At 45.3% G+C, this 14,447-nt stretch overlaps 1 protein-coding gene across 1 annotated transcript in view; it reads left to right on the forward strand.

The window, feature by feature from the left end:
• Positions 1-14,447, forward strand: part of PAPPA (pappalysin 1) — a 183,625-nt gene that overhangs the window by 112,228 nt on the left and 56,950 nt on the right. The window contains exons 11-12 of the mRNA XM_050908005.1: positions 12,999-13,112; positions 13,521-13,656. Of these exons, the coding sequence (XP_050763962.1) occupies positions 12,999-13,112; positions 13,521-13,656 (250 nt within the window). The remainder of the gene's footprint in view (positions 1-12,998; positions 13,113-13,520; positions 13,657-14,447) is intronic.

Here is a 14,447-nt window from a genome sequence, read left to right on the forward strand (position 1 = left end):
ACCGTCAGGCAATGGTTCAGGCAATCAGCCTGACCAGTTCAGGCTGGAATGGTTCCTTCCTTGACTTAGGTGATGATATTTTTCATAGTTTTTCAATGTACAGGGATTAATTAAGCCTTATCACAGCCACACTGCTTGGTTTCTGTTCCATTTAATAGAGGTGGAAACCGGAGCACAGAAAGGTAAAGCTACTGTTTGAGGATTAAACCTCAATATCCTTCAGAGATGTTGCAGGCACTGGGCATTATTGAGCCTAGACCTCCCCAGGACTAGGAAGTTCAGGACGTCTTGAAAGGGAAATGTTCGTATCTTGGATAAAAAGGAAACTGTTCAGGGCCTGCTGAGAGTCACTGTCTGGGAGCAGAGACCTGGAAGGGGTTTGGGGTCATTAAATCTGCATTTTAGCTCTGTCAACCACCTCACATCATCCCCTTTGTGAATTAATCAGTCTTTATCCTAGCACAGTTTGGCTGTTCATTCCCAGTACAAAAGGACTGGAAAACTGTCCCACCAACTCCTTACTTTAACGGCTAGAGACCTTGTTTCCCACCTGTCTTGCTGGGAAAGCTGGATTTTGTAACCTTTCTGCCAAAGGAACTCCACTGGTCGTTATTCGCACGTTTGCGTTGCTGCTTTGCCTCGTTGGAGGAGGTGGTCCGTGCGAAGGGTCCACACCAAGGTGAGGGATGCTGCAAAGATGTGTGCTAACATCAGTGCCATGGCTCCTGCTCAGGAATGATCTCAGTATTCTGGGGAGGTGTCTGAAGCAAAATAAAATGAGAAATGGGATTTCTAGGTAGGCTGGCTTGAAAAAGACTCAGTTGCAGAGAGATGGCTGAGAAAGAGCGTTACCCTTAAAGTCAATACAGAGCTGGCTGAAGAAGAGGGGATGCTGCCCATCACCTGGCTGCCTGCTCCCTGCTAGGACAGACAGTGATTCTCTCCCTCTCACCCCTCCGTCCCCACATCTTCCAGTGCTCCTCTGCTCTTGGCAGTAGTAACCAGCAGACCCCATGGCTGATGTCATAGCCTCTGGCTGATGTGTGTAAGGGGAGGACAGAGAGAACACAATGAGATGTCAGAGGAGATTCCAAGCAATTTTGCCAAACACTCAAGGGATATTTTTTTCTTTCCACTCCCCTCCCCCCTTAGTTTTTAGAATAATTTTTCAAGAGCACATATGCAAGTCATCTAAGGGAAACAGAACAGTGAGTACCAGGGGCTGGTACACTGTGTTCCCTTTGTGTACTGTAGAGAAAATAGATAAAAGAAACAAAGGATGATGCAGAGAGCAAAGCAGCCATCAGTACTCTCAGAGAGGTTCAATCTGACCTTTTCAGAGATGAAGGTCAAACCAAAAATCCTCAGGTGCCGGAAATTGGTCCCGTCTTCCTAGGACCAGGAGACATTTACCACTAACGAAATGAGAGCAGAATTCCATGCCATTTGTTGTTGCTAGAAGCAAGAAGAAAGGCAAGAAAGGAATATTGTCTTGGATAATAATAAGGATTATGTGCTTCTTTAGGAAGTAACTTACTATTTTATGATCATATCTGCTGTACACCCAGCCACCCACCCAGATTACACGTGGTAATAGAAAACAGCTTGGACCCCCCCGGCATCAGCGAGCTGGAAAGCCGGACCCCATGACAGCGGCGGTGCTCGTTAGCATGCACTCTTCTGAAAGGAGACCCCCCTCCTCGGCCCTTGCCCCTCAACCTGCCAGTCTCTCCGTCTGCTGTTGCTGCTCACAAGCCTTTAGATGCAGAGCATGTCCAGCCGTAAGCGTGGGATAGCTCTCCTGCATCCCATCCGGGTTGTTTGTCTTGGGTCCCTCTCCATTCAGAGCAGAATGATTTTGCATAAATGCAACGACACGTCTGCTTTGTTCATGCATGAAGGGTTCTCGGCATTTCTCATCCCACCCCCGACCCGGCCGTCTTCTCCCTACCCCCCTGGCATGTAGCTTCACCAGTTTTTGCATGATTTCCCTGTGCAACAGCAAATAAACCTGCCTGAAGTATTGCCAGTCGATCAAGCGCAGTTAAAAATACCCAGTCGCTTATTTTGGATAGAATTAAAACAAGTGATCGGAAGGAGGGGATGGAAAAGGGTGCAAGAGCGAAGCCATAATGGCCTTTACTATGTAATTTGGTTTCATGTTCCGCACACGAAAACATGTAAAATATGTAAACAGAGCTCTCCAGGATTGTAATGTAGCTACAAAGCCACAGATATACAGGCAGGCAGGGTGCTATTCTTCAGCAGAACGGAATGCCATCCCCAAAACCACACGATCATTTCTTTAAGCCTGAAAGTAAACTTTCTCATGCCAGGAGCAGAGAATTTATTTTTTCTTTTAAATGAAGGATTGTCTGCACTACTTGTTCAGAGTACTGTAGGCATTTCAGCCCACATTGTCATAAGAGACCTCGTATTTTGAATGCCAATGAATTTTAGGGTGTTCATCTTGAGATGTCTCTAAAAGGCATGGTTTTTGGAGGATGGTGCTTACCCAGCGCGGTCCTGAAGGTCTCTCGCATCAGTCCCTCTGTCCCCACCTGCAAATAAGTATCTGCTTTAAAAAGGAAAAAAACAAAACTGGGGACCATTTGGATAAACTCTTGAGCTGCTCTAAATCTCTCCTGGATTGTACTGCCTTAGTTGGAGCCGTAACTGTTGAGGAACCCCAAATCCATGCTCATTTTTGGGAATACTGCTTGTAAAGTTGGAGGATCACTGTTTCCTCTGAGGTCATTTGAGTGGTGAATCTGATAAGAAGACATGATTCACCCGTCTGGTAAGTGGGCCCAGCTCCCCCTGCTATCAGCAGGAGCCTCCCCAGGGCCTGGGTTTCCACCGTAGCCTCAGGGTCCGGCTGCAAATTGTCGTGCGTGCCAGGAAATGGTTATTTGCACGATCGGTGCTATTATCTGTCTGTGCATGTACCTACTCACTGGGAGAAGCTCTCATTTCAGGAGAACATCAAGTTCTGCTTAGCCATTTTGGTCATTGGGCCAAAATCCTTACGCTTAGCACTTTGGGCAGTGGGTCTTATTTTCCCATTTTTTGGTAATTAACCCTTGCATCGTTGCTCTCAGAGAAGACAAGTCTCTTTTCAGAGAGGAGAAGCTGAAGCATAGCGTAGAGATGATCTTCTTTCCATCTTTCTCCATTCAAATATCTGAAAAATCTGCCTTTCTAGCAGAGCAGATCCATTCCTGGTGCACTGCACTGTGTTTACACTGTGACCCTTACCTGCTGGAAAAGGAGAGCCTTGCTGTATGGAAATTTAACCGTTTCCCAGTGGTTGTTTCTGGTGGGAAAGGCCGAACCTCGGCAGCTGTGAGTTCCTCCATCCCCTGTGCTCCCAGTCCATCCTCCCGGAGCCTGCTCCTGGGAGGCAGTGAGACTGAAGGAGCCTTGAGCTTCCGCTCAAGGATGATGCTCGTACTTTAATCCCCCCAGTAACTTCTTTTGGGAGCAGCTGGGAGTTACTGTGAACTCCCCTACTAGCCTGGGACATTAAGGATGAAATGCTCCAAGTGGTCTTTTGGCTTAAGTTGTTGGAGTTTGAGGTTTATCAGAGCAACCAGGGCTGTTCTGAGGTTAGAGGGAAGCGACAGGCTTCCCCAGACACCTGCAGCCAAACTGTTGCTTGGGTGGAGATATGCATGGGCTGGAGGAAAAAACTGGCTGCTGTCTTATGGACTCTCCCTGGATGGTCCAACTCATTCAGAGGAATTTGTTTGTGCGGCGGCAGTTTCGTTACTCTGCAATTTCAGTGGGAAAAGCCCGGTGAAGCAAGGGGGAACCTTCTGATTTGCATACCACAAGCCGTGCCTTCAGGTATTAAGAAAAACAAGTCACAGGGTTTAATCTTAATTAATGCACGCTGACGTAGGGCTGACTATTTGGATGGGAAACTGAAAGGCTTTGCCTGCTGAGGTGTAACTGTAGTCAGCTCCCCAGGACGGCACATGGTAGCTCTCCTCCGTGCCCCCCCGCCACACTCCCTGGGAGCCGCACCACAGCCTTCCCTCTCGCTATTAAATTCAGGGCCTCTTCCCAATGTATCATCTCCCTGGATGTATCCAATTAAGGCCTGTTGACAGCCCAGAGCAGACTTATACCCTTAGGATTAGAGGCATGTGTACATCTTCATATAGGGAAGGACAACAACTGGGTGGCTGGCTGGCTCGCTGGGAGTGCGGTGTGGGAAGCTGAGCAGCTTGGAGAGGGAAAAGGAGCCAGGGAGAGAGAGATTTGCACCCCCAATTATCCTTGCATGTGGAAACGCTGTGTGATGAGGGTTGCGTGTGGTTTACACAGTGTGTTTACATGGTCCATAACCCTAAACAAAGCTGAAAAGCATGACTTTAACTCTGGAAATAAAAGTGCTGGAAACCCCTGGTTTTCTGCACATGAGAAAGTTTTGTTCTTTAAACACACAGATGTTTTTAAATGAAAAATCACTCTTTTGACCTTTCCTGAATGTGATCATGTGGTCAGAGCTGACATTAACCACTGCACGGCTGTTTGCTTCAGCCGCAGGCGAAGCTTAGCGAGCAGCCTTCAGAGCTCGTGGTAGCACCTGCATTGTCTCACATCTCTTGGAAGCTGCTCCTGTGCCCCGCGTGCACTTGGGGCAGTTCAGGGGAGGTGGGGTTGGGTACGGGGATATTTAGGGCCTACTCCTGCCGTGCTGGAAATGAAAGCATTGTGGTTTTTTCCTCCTTGATAGCGGAAAAAGATGTGGCTTAATTTTTTCTTCCTATTTGTCTCTCTTCCTATCAGAAATGTTGCCCAAGTGCTTCTAAGCATCTCTGTCCACCTCAGCCAGTGTGTTATTCTGATGGAGAACTCCTCATCGAGCTGAAGTTCTTTAGGGATTTGTTGTTGTTGCTTTTGGGCTTTCTCTAACTAGCTGTGCGCTTTCTTCATCCAAGCAAATTTATAGGATCAGCTTTGGGAAGGAAGGAGGGGATGTTACCAAGTGGATTGTAACAAGCCCAATCCTGCTTTGCCTTGCAGGAGTGCCAAACCAGCAAAACTACAATGAATCCAGTGAGCTGGATCCACTAATATAATAATAAAAAAAATATATTTAAGATCTTCCTAAAGTGTGGTGCACATTCTGGCTTTGACAGTTTGATATTCTGATGCCAGCTGCTCCCAAATGAAATGTTCCAGTCAAAGGAAAAAAAAAAAAAAAGCTTTTGCTCTACTCATCAGTGGTAAAAGCTTATGGGATGGGATTGTTTTCCTTTGCCGCAGCACCCCCACAGCCAGCCTTGGCCCGCAGTTATATGCAAGCTTTGCTGTAGTGGACCTAGCTGGTTCAAGTTAGAGACAGGCAGTTCGGGAACCCGGGTGTGCAGCCAACAATAATGTTCTGGCTACTGTATTTGTTTAACCTCGCTCTCCAGTGGATGGATATACAGTCTGTTAAAGCACTTATCAGTCTATAATGCCTTCACACTTCTGTGAGCAGCAATGTGGAAGTTGTAGACAGGAGCTTTTGCTGCGGATTGAAAATGTGTTTTAGCTTTAATGAGGCTGATGTTTGCGAAACTGAAGATATAAGGTCTTGTTTGGGCGCTGTTTCTTTATGCTGTCTGTCTAGCGGGTTGCGTTTGGCTGCTGTTTCTACTGGTAGATGTATTTGTGAATTTGAACATAATAGCAGAATGTAATTCAGGGCTAATTCTAAGAATTATGCCTCCTAGGTGAGATCCCAGCAGTGCTGGGGTGGAAGATGCTGTTGTTTGAGAGCAGCATCTTTATGTTCTACTGCTGTGTTGAAGAAATAGCAAACGTCTGATATGAATAAACAGGAGCACACGGCAAATTGCTTGGTTACACTTTCATGTGCTTCATATGAGACTGTATTCTGTGTTGCTGTGCACTTGGAGCTGTCGCTTGCTTTCGCATCCTTTCAGTGTGCATTACTGAATGGCAAAAGAAGCAGGGGCAAGTACAAATTACACTCGTGAGCTCCAAATGCTGGTGTTTACTTGTGGGCTTGTGTAAAAGTTGAGTTGATTATTAAATCCCATTAGCACAATTATTTTTTCTTTTTCTCACTCTTTTTCTGTAGTTTCTAGCCCTGGCTCAACTGATGTCTTTGGGGTGATCCTTTGAACCGTGCAAAAATCATCTGGTTAGGGTTTTGTTGTAAAATCAAAACTCCATATTGTTTTTTCCACAGGTCCAGCTAGCATCCTAGATATTTTGATTACACCTGGCTGGATGTCAAAGCCGATGTGGGTTTGGGATAGGGCCAGTCAGAACTGATTTACAGTTTTTTCAGGTATACCATGTGAAGTTTATGGTTTTATGTGATTTTGATTTGAACTCACCGGTTTTAAATGAAGTTTGCTTTGAATCTGGAGATAACAGAAATTCAAAGGAAAGCTCAAAGAATGCAGGTCTGCATGATTTAAAAATTGAAATATATTGTTCATACAGACTCTTTGGAAGTGAAATAACTGCATTTTTTGAGAAAGCTAAAGTTAATAACACACATTGAATACACATGCAATCTGGGCCATTATCTAATGGAAATCCCTGTAGCACCTATTTGCTTTCCTGAAACTAAACCAACTTATATGACAAAACAAAATAGCCCTTGCATCTCCCACTCATTTCTGAATCACAGCCCTGTGTTACATCCAAAACTCTACCCAAGGAGATTTCCCTTTGGAAATGAACACTATCATTTTTATTGTAAAGTAGAGGAATTTATCATCTTGTCACACTGCAGACGAACTATTGATGCCATGTCATATCAGCTGCGGTGTTTTCATACACAAAAAGGTCACTTTCCAATTACTAAAAAATCCAGCCAAATCTTCAGCTGAAAAGTGGGGCTCTGTGATAAGAAAGCTGTAGTAACATGCTAATCGAATACTAAGTCTGCAAGGTCCAGACACCATCGGCTGCTCCAGATTCAAAGGGGAAGTGGCTGTGCTGAGACTGGACCTAGCAACTGGCAATGGGGCTTTATTTCATCCTGCAGGAGACGTAATCTGCTTCCCAATCCCACAGCCAAATCCTGTTCTTCATTACACGGGTAAAATTGACAGATGAGATTTCCTCTTACTTCTGAGCCAACTGAATCTGGGAGTAATACAGCATCAGTGTGTTACTCCAGGAGTTTTATCAGCTTCCAGTTGTGATAAAGCTTTTCTGTTGATCACCTGCCTGCATGCCTTTGTCCTGGAGCAGGACATGCTGCAGTTTTTCATCTTTTGCCATTAGATCTTTAAGTACCCCAATGAAAAGAGGCAAAAGCAGACAAAGAGCATGAAACTTAGTAAAACTGTGTTATCAGACACAGAGGACAAGGAGAGGTTTGGAGCAGAAGCTGCAGTTCATGAGCATCAGAGGTAAGGGAAAGTTGCTGCTGAGGAAGAAGCAGCAGACTAGAAGGTAAGAAGGCTATTGAAAGAAGGAGGACACAGCTTTCTCGTATCATCTTATGCTTATAATCTATGCTGCTGAATCTCGGATTTGGTTTTGGTTTTTTATTTTATTTTTTACAACAACAGGGTATTTTAAACTCATTGTTAGTGCACACAGAAATTTAATATATGTACCAGTTTGGAAAAAGTAGCTTTGAATGCTTTCCTTAAGTCTTAGAGGCCAACCTGAAATGACCCAATGCTGACTTTCATAGTTGGGCAGACAACTGTTGACTCAAATCTTCTGACAGGACAAATCCAGAACACTAATAAAGAGACTAATCCTAAAGCATTTCTGACCAGAACCTAGAAGAAAACCCAGTGCAAAATTTCTGATGTCCTTTGAGTAAGCCTGTGTGTACAATTTCCATCTGAGCTCTGTGGGCTCCTGAGGTTTGAAATGGTCATAGAAACTGGCTGATTTTTGAGGTGTTTGTTGGAACCCAAATGATGGCCTTTTTAATGGTTCAGTGCTCACTAATGTGGGCAATTTCATTTTTGCTGTAACTCCAACCCAATTCCCAGCCTAAATGAGAAGAACAGTGCAACAGCTTTCAGAACAGATTGGAGGTCTGTGCTGCAGTCGGCAAACTGGGTGGTGTCCATGTGGCAGTCAAGCTGCCTTATAATATCGGGCAATAAACAAGCAGGAACCTTTCTGATATTTAGCAGCTGCACCATAGTTCCTCATCCTTGGGTAAGATTAACCTTAGGTCTGCAAGAACAATAACGTATTTAAGAATAAAAGGTCTGGGTGACAGCCAGCCCCCATGTCTGGCAATGGACAGAGAAAGTTTTCATCTGTAAGGGATGTGTTAAAATGCTGCTTATGTCATGGTTGGGATTCTCTGGCATGTGTTGAGTTAAATATAAATAATATTCTGCAGAGCAGTCGGCTAAAAATTGTGGATTAATGAGGTTTCATTATTATGGTTGAAATATGTTCTGTAGCTGGATCTTCAAACAACAGAATATGTCCTGTTTGTGCCTCCACGGGTTTCATATCAGTCCATGGGTATTTCCGTGCACTTGTACAACCTCACTCAGGATGTTGTGTGCTCCACAAATACATGGTACTGTGGCTTTTACCAGTAGATCCTGTTCCTGCTTGTTCTGTGGTTGCTGTTTTGCAAATGGGACAGGGTATAGCCCGTTTCGTCCCAGAAACTTGCGGCATTGCCTGTCTCAGTGCAGAAGTGGCAGCAGCACAGTCCCCAGTAGAAAGGAGGGAGGGAGAGGGAGCAGCCTCGCGTTCGGGGCGTGATAACCCCTTCCACCCTTCTCCCCCAGAAGGAGGTTGCTCCCTACTGCCCGATGGACACGTGCTCGCTGTGGCCCTTCACAGCCGTACTTAGCTTGATGACATGGTCTGGAGGAAGCCCCATCATGGGACCACAGATGGGATTTTGGGGGCAGACAGGTCTGCGCACTGGAGATTTGCTCTGTTTGCAGCCGCCCGTGGGCATGCAGACAGGCACGTCCACTCCAACCGCGGCATCAGCTGTATGCCAGAGCTGAGTAGGGCAGCATCCTAGTTTAAATAGCAGCTTTGCCTGTCTGCATTTAGAATCATTTTGATGTTACAATGTGAGAGACGAGAACCACCAGTGTGTGCAAAGCCTGTGGTGTCTGGCTGTGCTTGCTTATGGGAAGGACAGAGTGGGATGGCATCTGTTTGTATTTAACTCACTCCTGTGGGGAGGTATATCCTTCACCCGTGTATGTGCTTGTTTGTCCCTTCTCTTTATAACATCTGAGCACTTTTTTGCGGCTAATGGCTTTTACCCTCAAGATACCCATGTGATGTGTGGGGGAATGTCATCCTTGTCTTACAGACGGGGGCCTCAGGCCTGGAGAAGCCAAGTGCTGCCCAGAAGGTTGTAATGGGGCCATGCACTGGGCACAGTCAGGTTGAGACCCGGTCCGGCACCCAGTCCACAGGATCAGTGATCCTTAACCTGTAGTTTGTCTGCAACAGGAGCCCATCAACACAACTTAACGTTGCCTGAAGTCATGGGGTGGCTGGGAATCATTCACAAGGGTGCCTTCCAAAATTTGCTCTTCAGCAAATTTTCCCATATTACTTTGAAGGAAAACGTTATGAGGAAATGGAGTTGATTGCAATAGTAAATGCATTTTAGATGTGGCAATGAACTAAGCACTCCCGATGTATCACTTTTCTCGTTCTGCTGACACATTCCTCGGTCCCCTTGAGTAAGAGAAGGAAAACAGGAGAGGCGGTTTGAAGAACATGTTGTCCCTGTGATTGACAAGAGGTTGTATAAATCAGTCAAAGGGAATCCTCCAGGCATTCCCTCTTGTGGGAAGATCCCACAGTGCTCTCTGGCCTTGTTCATTCTGTCTCTCGATGTTTGTGTACAAAATGTGTGGGTGGGAGACGAGCTGGATTAGAACCTCCGAGAGGAACAGACATCAGCTCTTTTAATTGAAAGCAGCTTCGTAGGGAGGGGTACGACATGGGTTTCCAATAAGTAGACACAAATAGTCCCCGAATACTTTGGAGCAGATACTGAGCTCCTGTGGATCCCAGTTGCTGTGTGGCTCTGAGAACCTGGATAAGCCCCAGTGAGCGAAGTTTTGAGTCCTGCATGATGCCGTCATTCTTCAAAGCAAATACTTTAGTGTTTGGTAACACCCTGAAATGAAAAGTACATCTATCCCTTCTTGCCTCCGCAGCTGTCAGGTGCTTTAACTGCTGTTTTGTATCACTGTAGCAAACCGGAGGGTGTTAGGAAATAATTTATTTCTCATAAGCGTGAATTCCTATGCATTTGTAGCCGTGAGGAGAGATGATGCTCTGTCTTCCAGGCCATTGGAAATTGTAGCTTAAAAGTGGTGGTACTGCAGTAATAAGTGCTTTCACACTGCTGCCATCTTCTAGGGATGCCGTAAAAGCAGAGGTGTGAAAGACTCTTCCAGCAAATGGTTGTCAGACTTTGCAGTTGTGGTGTGGCACTCAATAACTGGGTAGAATTGAAAAGGGGATGTATTTACCACGTGCGTTAGAGCCTATTGAGATGGTGGAGTCTGTAGGTGATAGGGACTGTTTATCCAATCAGATTGTTATTACAAAATCTTAAAGAATTTTTTTGCCATTAGCTAAGTTTACTAGATAGCAGCTAGTGTAGAAGAGGCTCTTGTAGCCACTCCTAACATTCTGTCTGTTAGACTTTTCCCACACTTTTCAATTATACTCTTCTCCTAAAAGAACTTTTTACCCCAGTACTGCTTTGAAACACTTGTCGGAGTAGCGATGGATCAGCCTCAGCAGGAGGAAGCTTACCTAACCTGTTCAAACCAGACCAACCTACTGAGTCTGCACACTGCAGTGGCACGTGTCTCAAACACAGGCTCTTCATGCAATGTTAAGATTTTTGCTAATATTCTCAGGCAGAAGCAGAAAGCGCTAGAGTTCATACACACACAAATCAAGGCATTTAAAAGTTATCAGAGATTTCCAGCCTACCTCAGCACAGGTTTATTTTGGGTTTGATTCAAACTTTTGGTGAAGGTCTGGGTGATTTCTTAATACAGGTTTTCGCTCATCCATTGTGTGGCACTTAAAATGCACCAAACGTCAGTACTTTTGTTTCTTTCAACCACCTTTTTGGACCAATAGAGCAGGAGGAGATATAAGAATAAGAACAAAATCATATAAAAGTAATGAGACCTTAGTTCATGTCAGAGAGCTCTCTGACCATATAAATTGCAGATGTGGGTAAGATAAATTCCCTAGCTGGAGAGGTATTAAAATAAAAACCATGCTCCCAACAAGAGACAGGCTGCTGAAAATGCAAGAAGGGAGAATTGCGAAATGGTACATGTCGAATTGCTGGCCTGGATTTCAAATGCCAAAGATAGTTTATGTAAAGCCTTGCTCTGCTGTAAAATGTAACACTATCCACTGGCTAGCCTCAATGAAGCTTGGTCCCAGTTGTTTTAAAAAATAAATAAACTAAAAATCTTCTTCCAGCCCATTAAAGCTGATTTATGTTTTGCCCATAGATTCCTCTGTGCTGGATCTTGAGGGACTCAGATTATAGAGGTGATTACCTCACTTTTAGCCAGTCTGGTTTCTCATTCCCAGGCATCCCAGGCTCTCTTTGCATTGCTCAGACTTTGCCTGCCGAGACCAGGGGGCAGTTCCATGCAGAATTACCAAGTGGGCATAGGATTTTGAATGGTTAAAAACATCTCTGTTAATTCCCTTGTTTCACTTCAGAGTTTTCTTTTTGTTTTAATAATCAGGGAAACTGCTTATGGGAACAGCTTTACTGACAGCACATCACCACCTGATTGCTCAGTTCAGGCCCTGGTCTTGGAAAGAAATCTAATACTGTCCCCAAGAGTACCTAGCTCCAGTTAGCACCTAACGCAGGTGGTCTGTGTGATCAGTCCTAGGCTCTCCTGTGGCTAGCACAACTGCTGGAGATGGTTTGGCCTCTTGGGTACATTCGTAGCTCTGTTGCCGCTATACTGTGTGACCACAAGGAATTCCCTCTATCCCCGTGACTCTGGTAATGACAGTCACTGAGTTCACCAAAGCGTTGTGAATCTTAGCCGGTACCCTTCAGATGCTCCGAGAGCCTCAGCTGGGAGCATCCTTCTAATGCAGTTGTAGCCTTTTGCATGGTGGGCATTTCCTTTCTCATTTTTGTTGGGGGAATGAAGGCTATGGTCATGCGTGTTTCTTTTTTGAAGCAGCTTCACTGAGCAGTGTGGTTTCAGGGTAAATCCTACCATTTCTTGCAGCTTCATTTTCACATCTTACATACTGATGACACTGCAAGGCTCTCTGGTACTTAAATTCAGGCATTTTCTTCGTTGAGGTTTTCATCCGTGCCAGCGCTTGGGATTCATCTACTTGTTCTTTATTGAGAAGAGCAGTTCGCTTATAATCCCACTGCTGCCTGCCATGGAAAGTGCTGTAGGTGTAGGAAGAAGGCGATTCCACTTACAGAAACTAGTTAACAAAACAAGAAACTAGTTTGCTTAAATTGGGTTGTAGAGACAGGCCTTTCCTGGCTACACTTGCTTCCAAGTTTACATGGCCATCTGTGGCTTCCCTGGGGTTACAGTAACGTGCAGGTTTAAATAGGACATTGCTTGAGTACTGTGGAGAGCATCTGCAGGCTGTCTGTGCTGTGAGTTGGTACGTTCAGAAGTGATCGTCACTTTGACTCTAGTGGGAAGAGTCGTGGTCCATTTGGGTGGGAGCAAAGTTGTTCTGAATGCTGTCAAAGACCTTGTAGCAAATTAGGAGGAAACTGTTGGCTGTCATCCAGCTGCTGTGAGTCTCTACCTGCTTTTCATGTTTCAGTTTTTTCTTATTGAGGTGGAAGACCTGGAAACTTAACTTTTGAATAATCTCATGGTATTTAGAAATGTCATTATTGTGTATTATTTTATTCTAGCAGTGCACCTGGACTTTTTTCCCCACTTTAAACAGTCATAATCCTTCCTTACTGTCATCTATGTCTGTTTTTTGGTGTTTCTTTTTTTCTCCCGCAGATGTGTCGCACTAAGGTGATTGACTTGAATGATGGTGTCTCTCAGTATGCCTGGTATCCCTGCACGGCCAACTTCCAGTACTCCCACATGACACAGACCATTTTCTGGCTGAAGGTAGGAAGTACACATGTCATTCAGAAGTCTCCTCTTTGCCTGCCTGTACAAAGCTTCTCCAACAGGCAAAATATCACGGGACAGCCTTCCCTGGGCCAAGCTGCTCCTTTGTTTGAAGTATGTTTAGTGCAAAATAGCAAAACAAAGCCTCTGAGCACTGTCTAGAGAGTCAGTGGTGAAGTCCCCTCCTGTGACAAGGCTATTGAATTTCTGAGAGGTTACAGCGTCCAGCTGCAGGGCTGTTTGACTCAAGTTTATCTAGTTTGTGTAGGAGAGATTGGAAGAGAAGACTTCTGTGTGACCTGGGATGGGAATTGTTGTTTTAAAAGTCCTGGACTGACTCTTGGGGTTTTTTAAAGCCCACCACAGTTCTCCACCTCAGCCTTTATGGGGCTCTTGTTTTCCCAGGCTTATTTTTCCCAGCCTATGGTAGCTGCGGCAGTCCTAGTTCACTTGGTCACTGATGGGACCTATTATCTGGATCAGAAGCAGGAGACCATCGGTGTGCAGCTGTTTGACACCAAAGAGCAAAGCCATGATCTTGGTAAGACTGTATTTTATTAAACTCCCTCTTTATTGCTTGCTTAATCTCTTGGTACCCCCATTCACAAACTGACCAATACTCCTGCTCGGTTTTTCCAGGATCAGACAAAAAAAAAGGGCTTGCTTAATCATAGAATCATAGAATGGTTTGGGTTGGAAGGGACCTTAAAGATCATCTAGTTCCAACCCCCCTGCCATGGGCAGGGACACCTTCCACTAGACCAGGTTGCTCAAAGCCCCGTCCAACCTGGCCTTGAACGCTTCCAGGGATGGGGCATCCACAACCTCTCTGGGCAATGCTCCAAGGCCTGAGTTTCACTAGAGTTTGTTGAAAATGATGCATCGTTTTATACAGACATTTCTCCTGACCTGTTCACTATGCGTTCAGAAGTGATTAATTCCTCTTTAGTCATTAAAATAAGCACTGTTTCAGTGCTTCACGCACAGCACCTCCCTGGAGAGACACTGAGAGTGATACAGGTGAACTGCTGGTCGCAGGGAGTGAGGGACCTGCACCAGCTGGTGCAGCAAACGCTTCTGCTTCGCAAGGTGTAGCTGGTCGGATCTCTAGTCCTGCTTGCAGGGAGGTTTCCACAGCTATTTAATGGCCAAAATTTTTCATGCAAAGTATTTCAGGTTTGATGAAGGTCTAACACCAGGGCCCTTGTGGGCTGCTTGCGTGGCCTCAAGCAGATGTGCCTGATAGAGGCTGTGGACCTGCTAGTTGTGCTGAAGTGCCAGGATAGACCATTTTTGTCTCTACCCTGGGCACAGGTCCCTGAACCTGGGGAA

The sequence above is a fragment of the Gymnogyps californianus genome, chromosome 18 (genome assembly GCF_018139145.2).
Source record: "Gymnogyps californianus isolate 813 chromosome 18, ASM1813914v2, whole genome shotgun sequence".
In the NCBI taxonomy this organism is placed as follows: domain Eukaryota; kingdom Metazoa; phylum Chordata; class Aves; order Accipitriformes; family Cathartidae; genus Gymnogyps; species Gymnogyps californianus.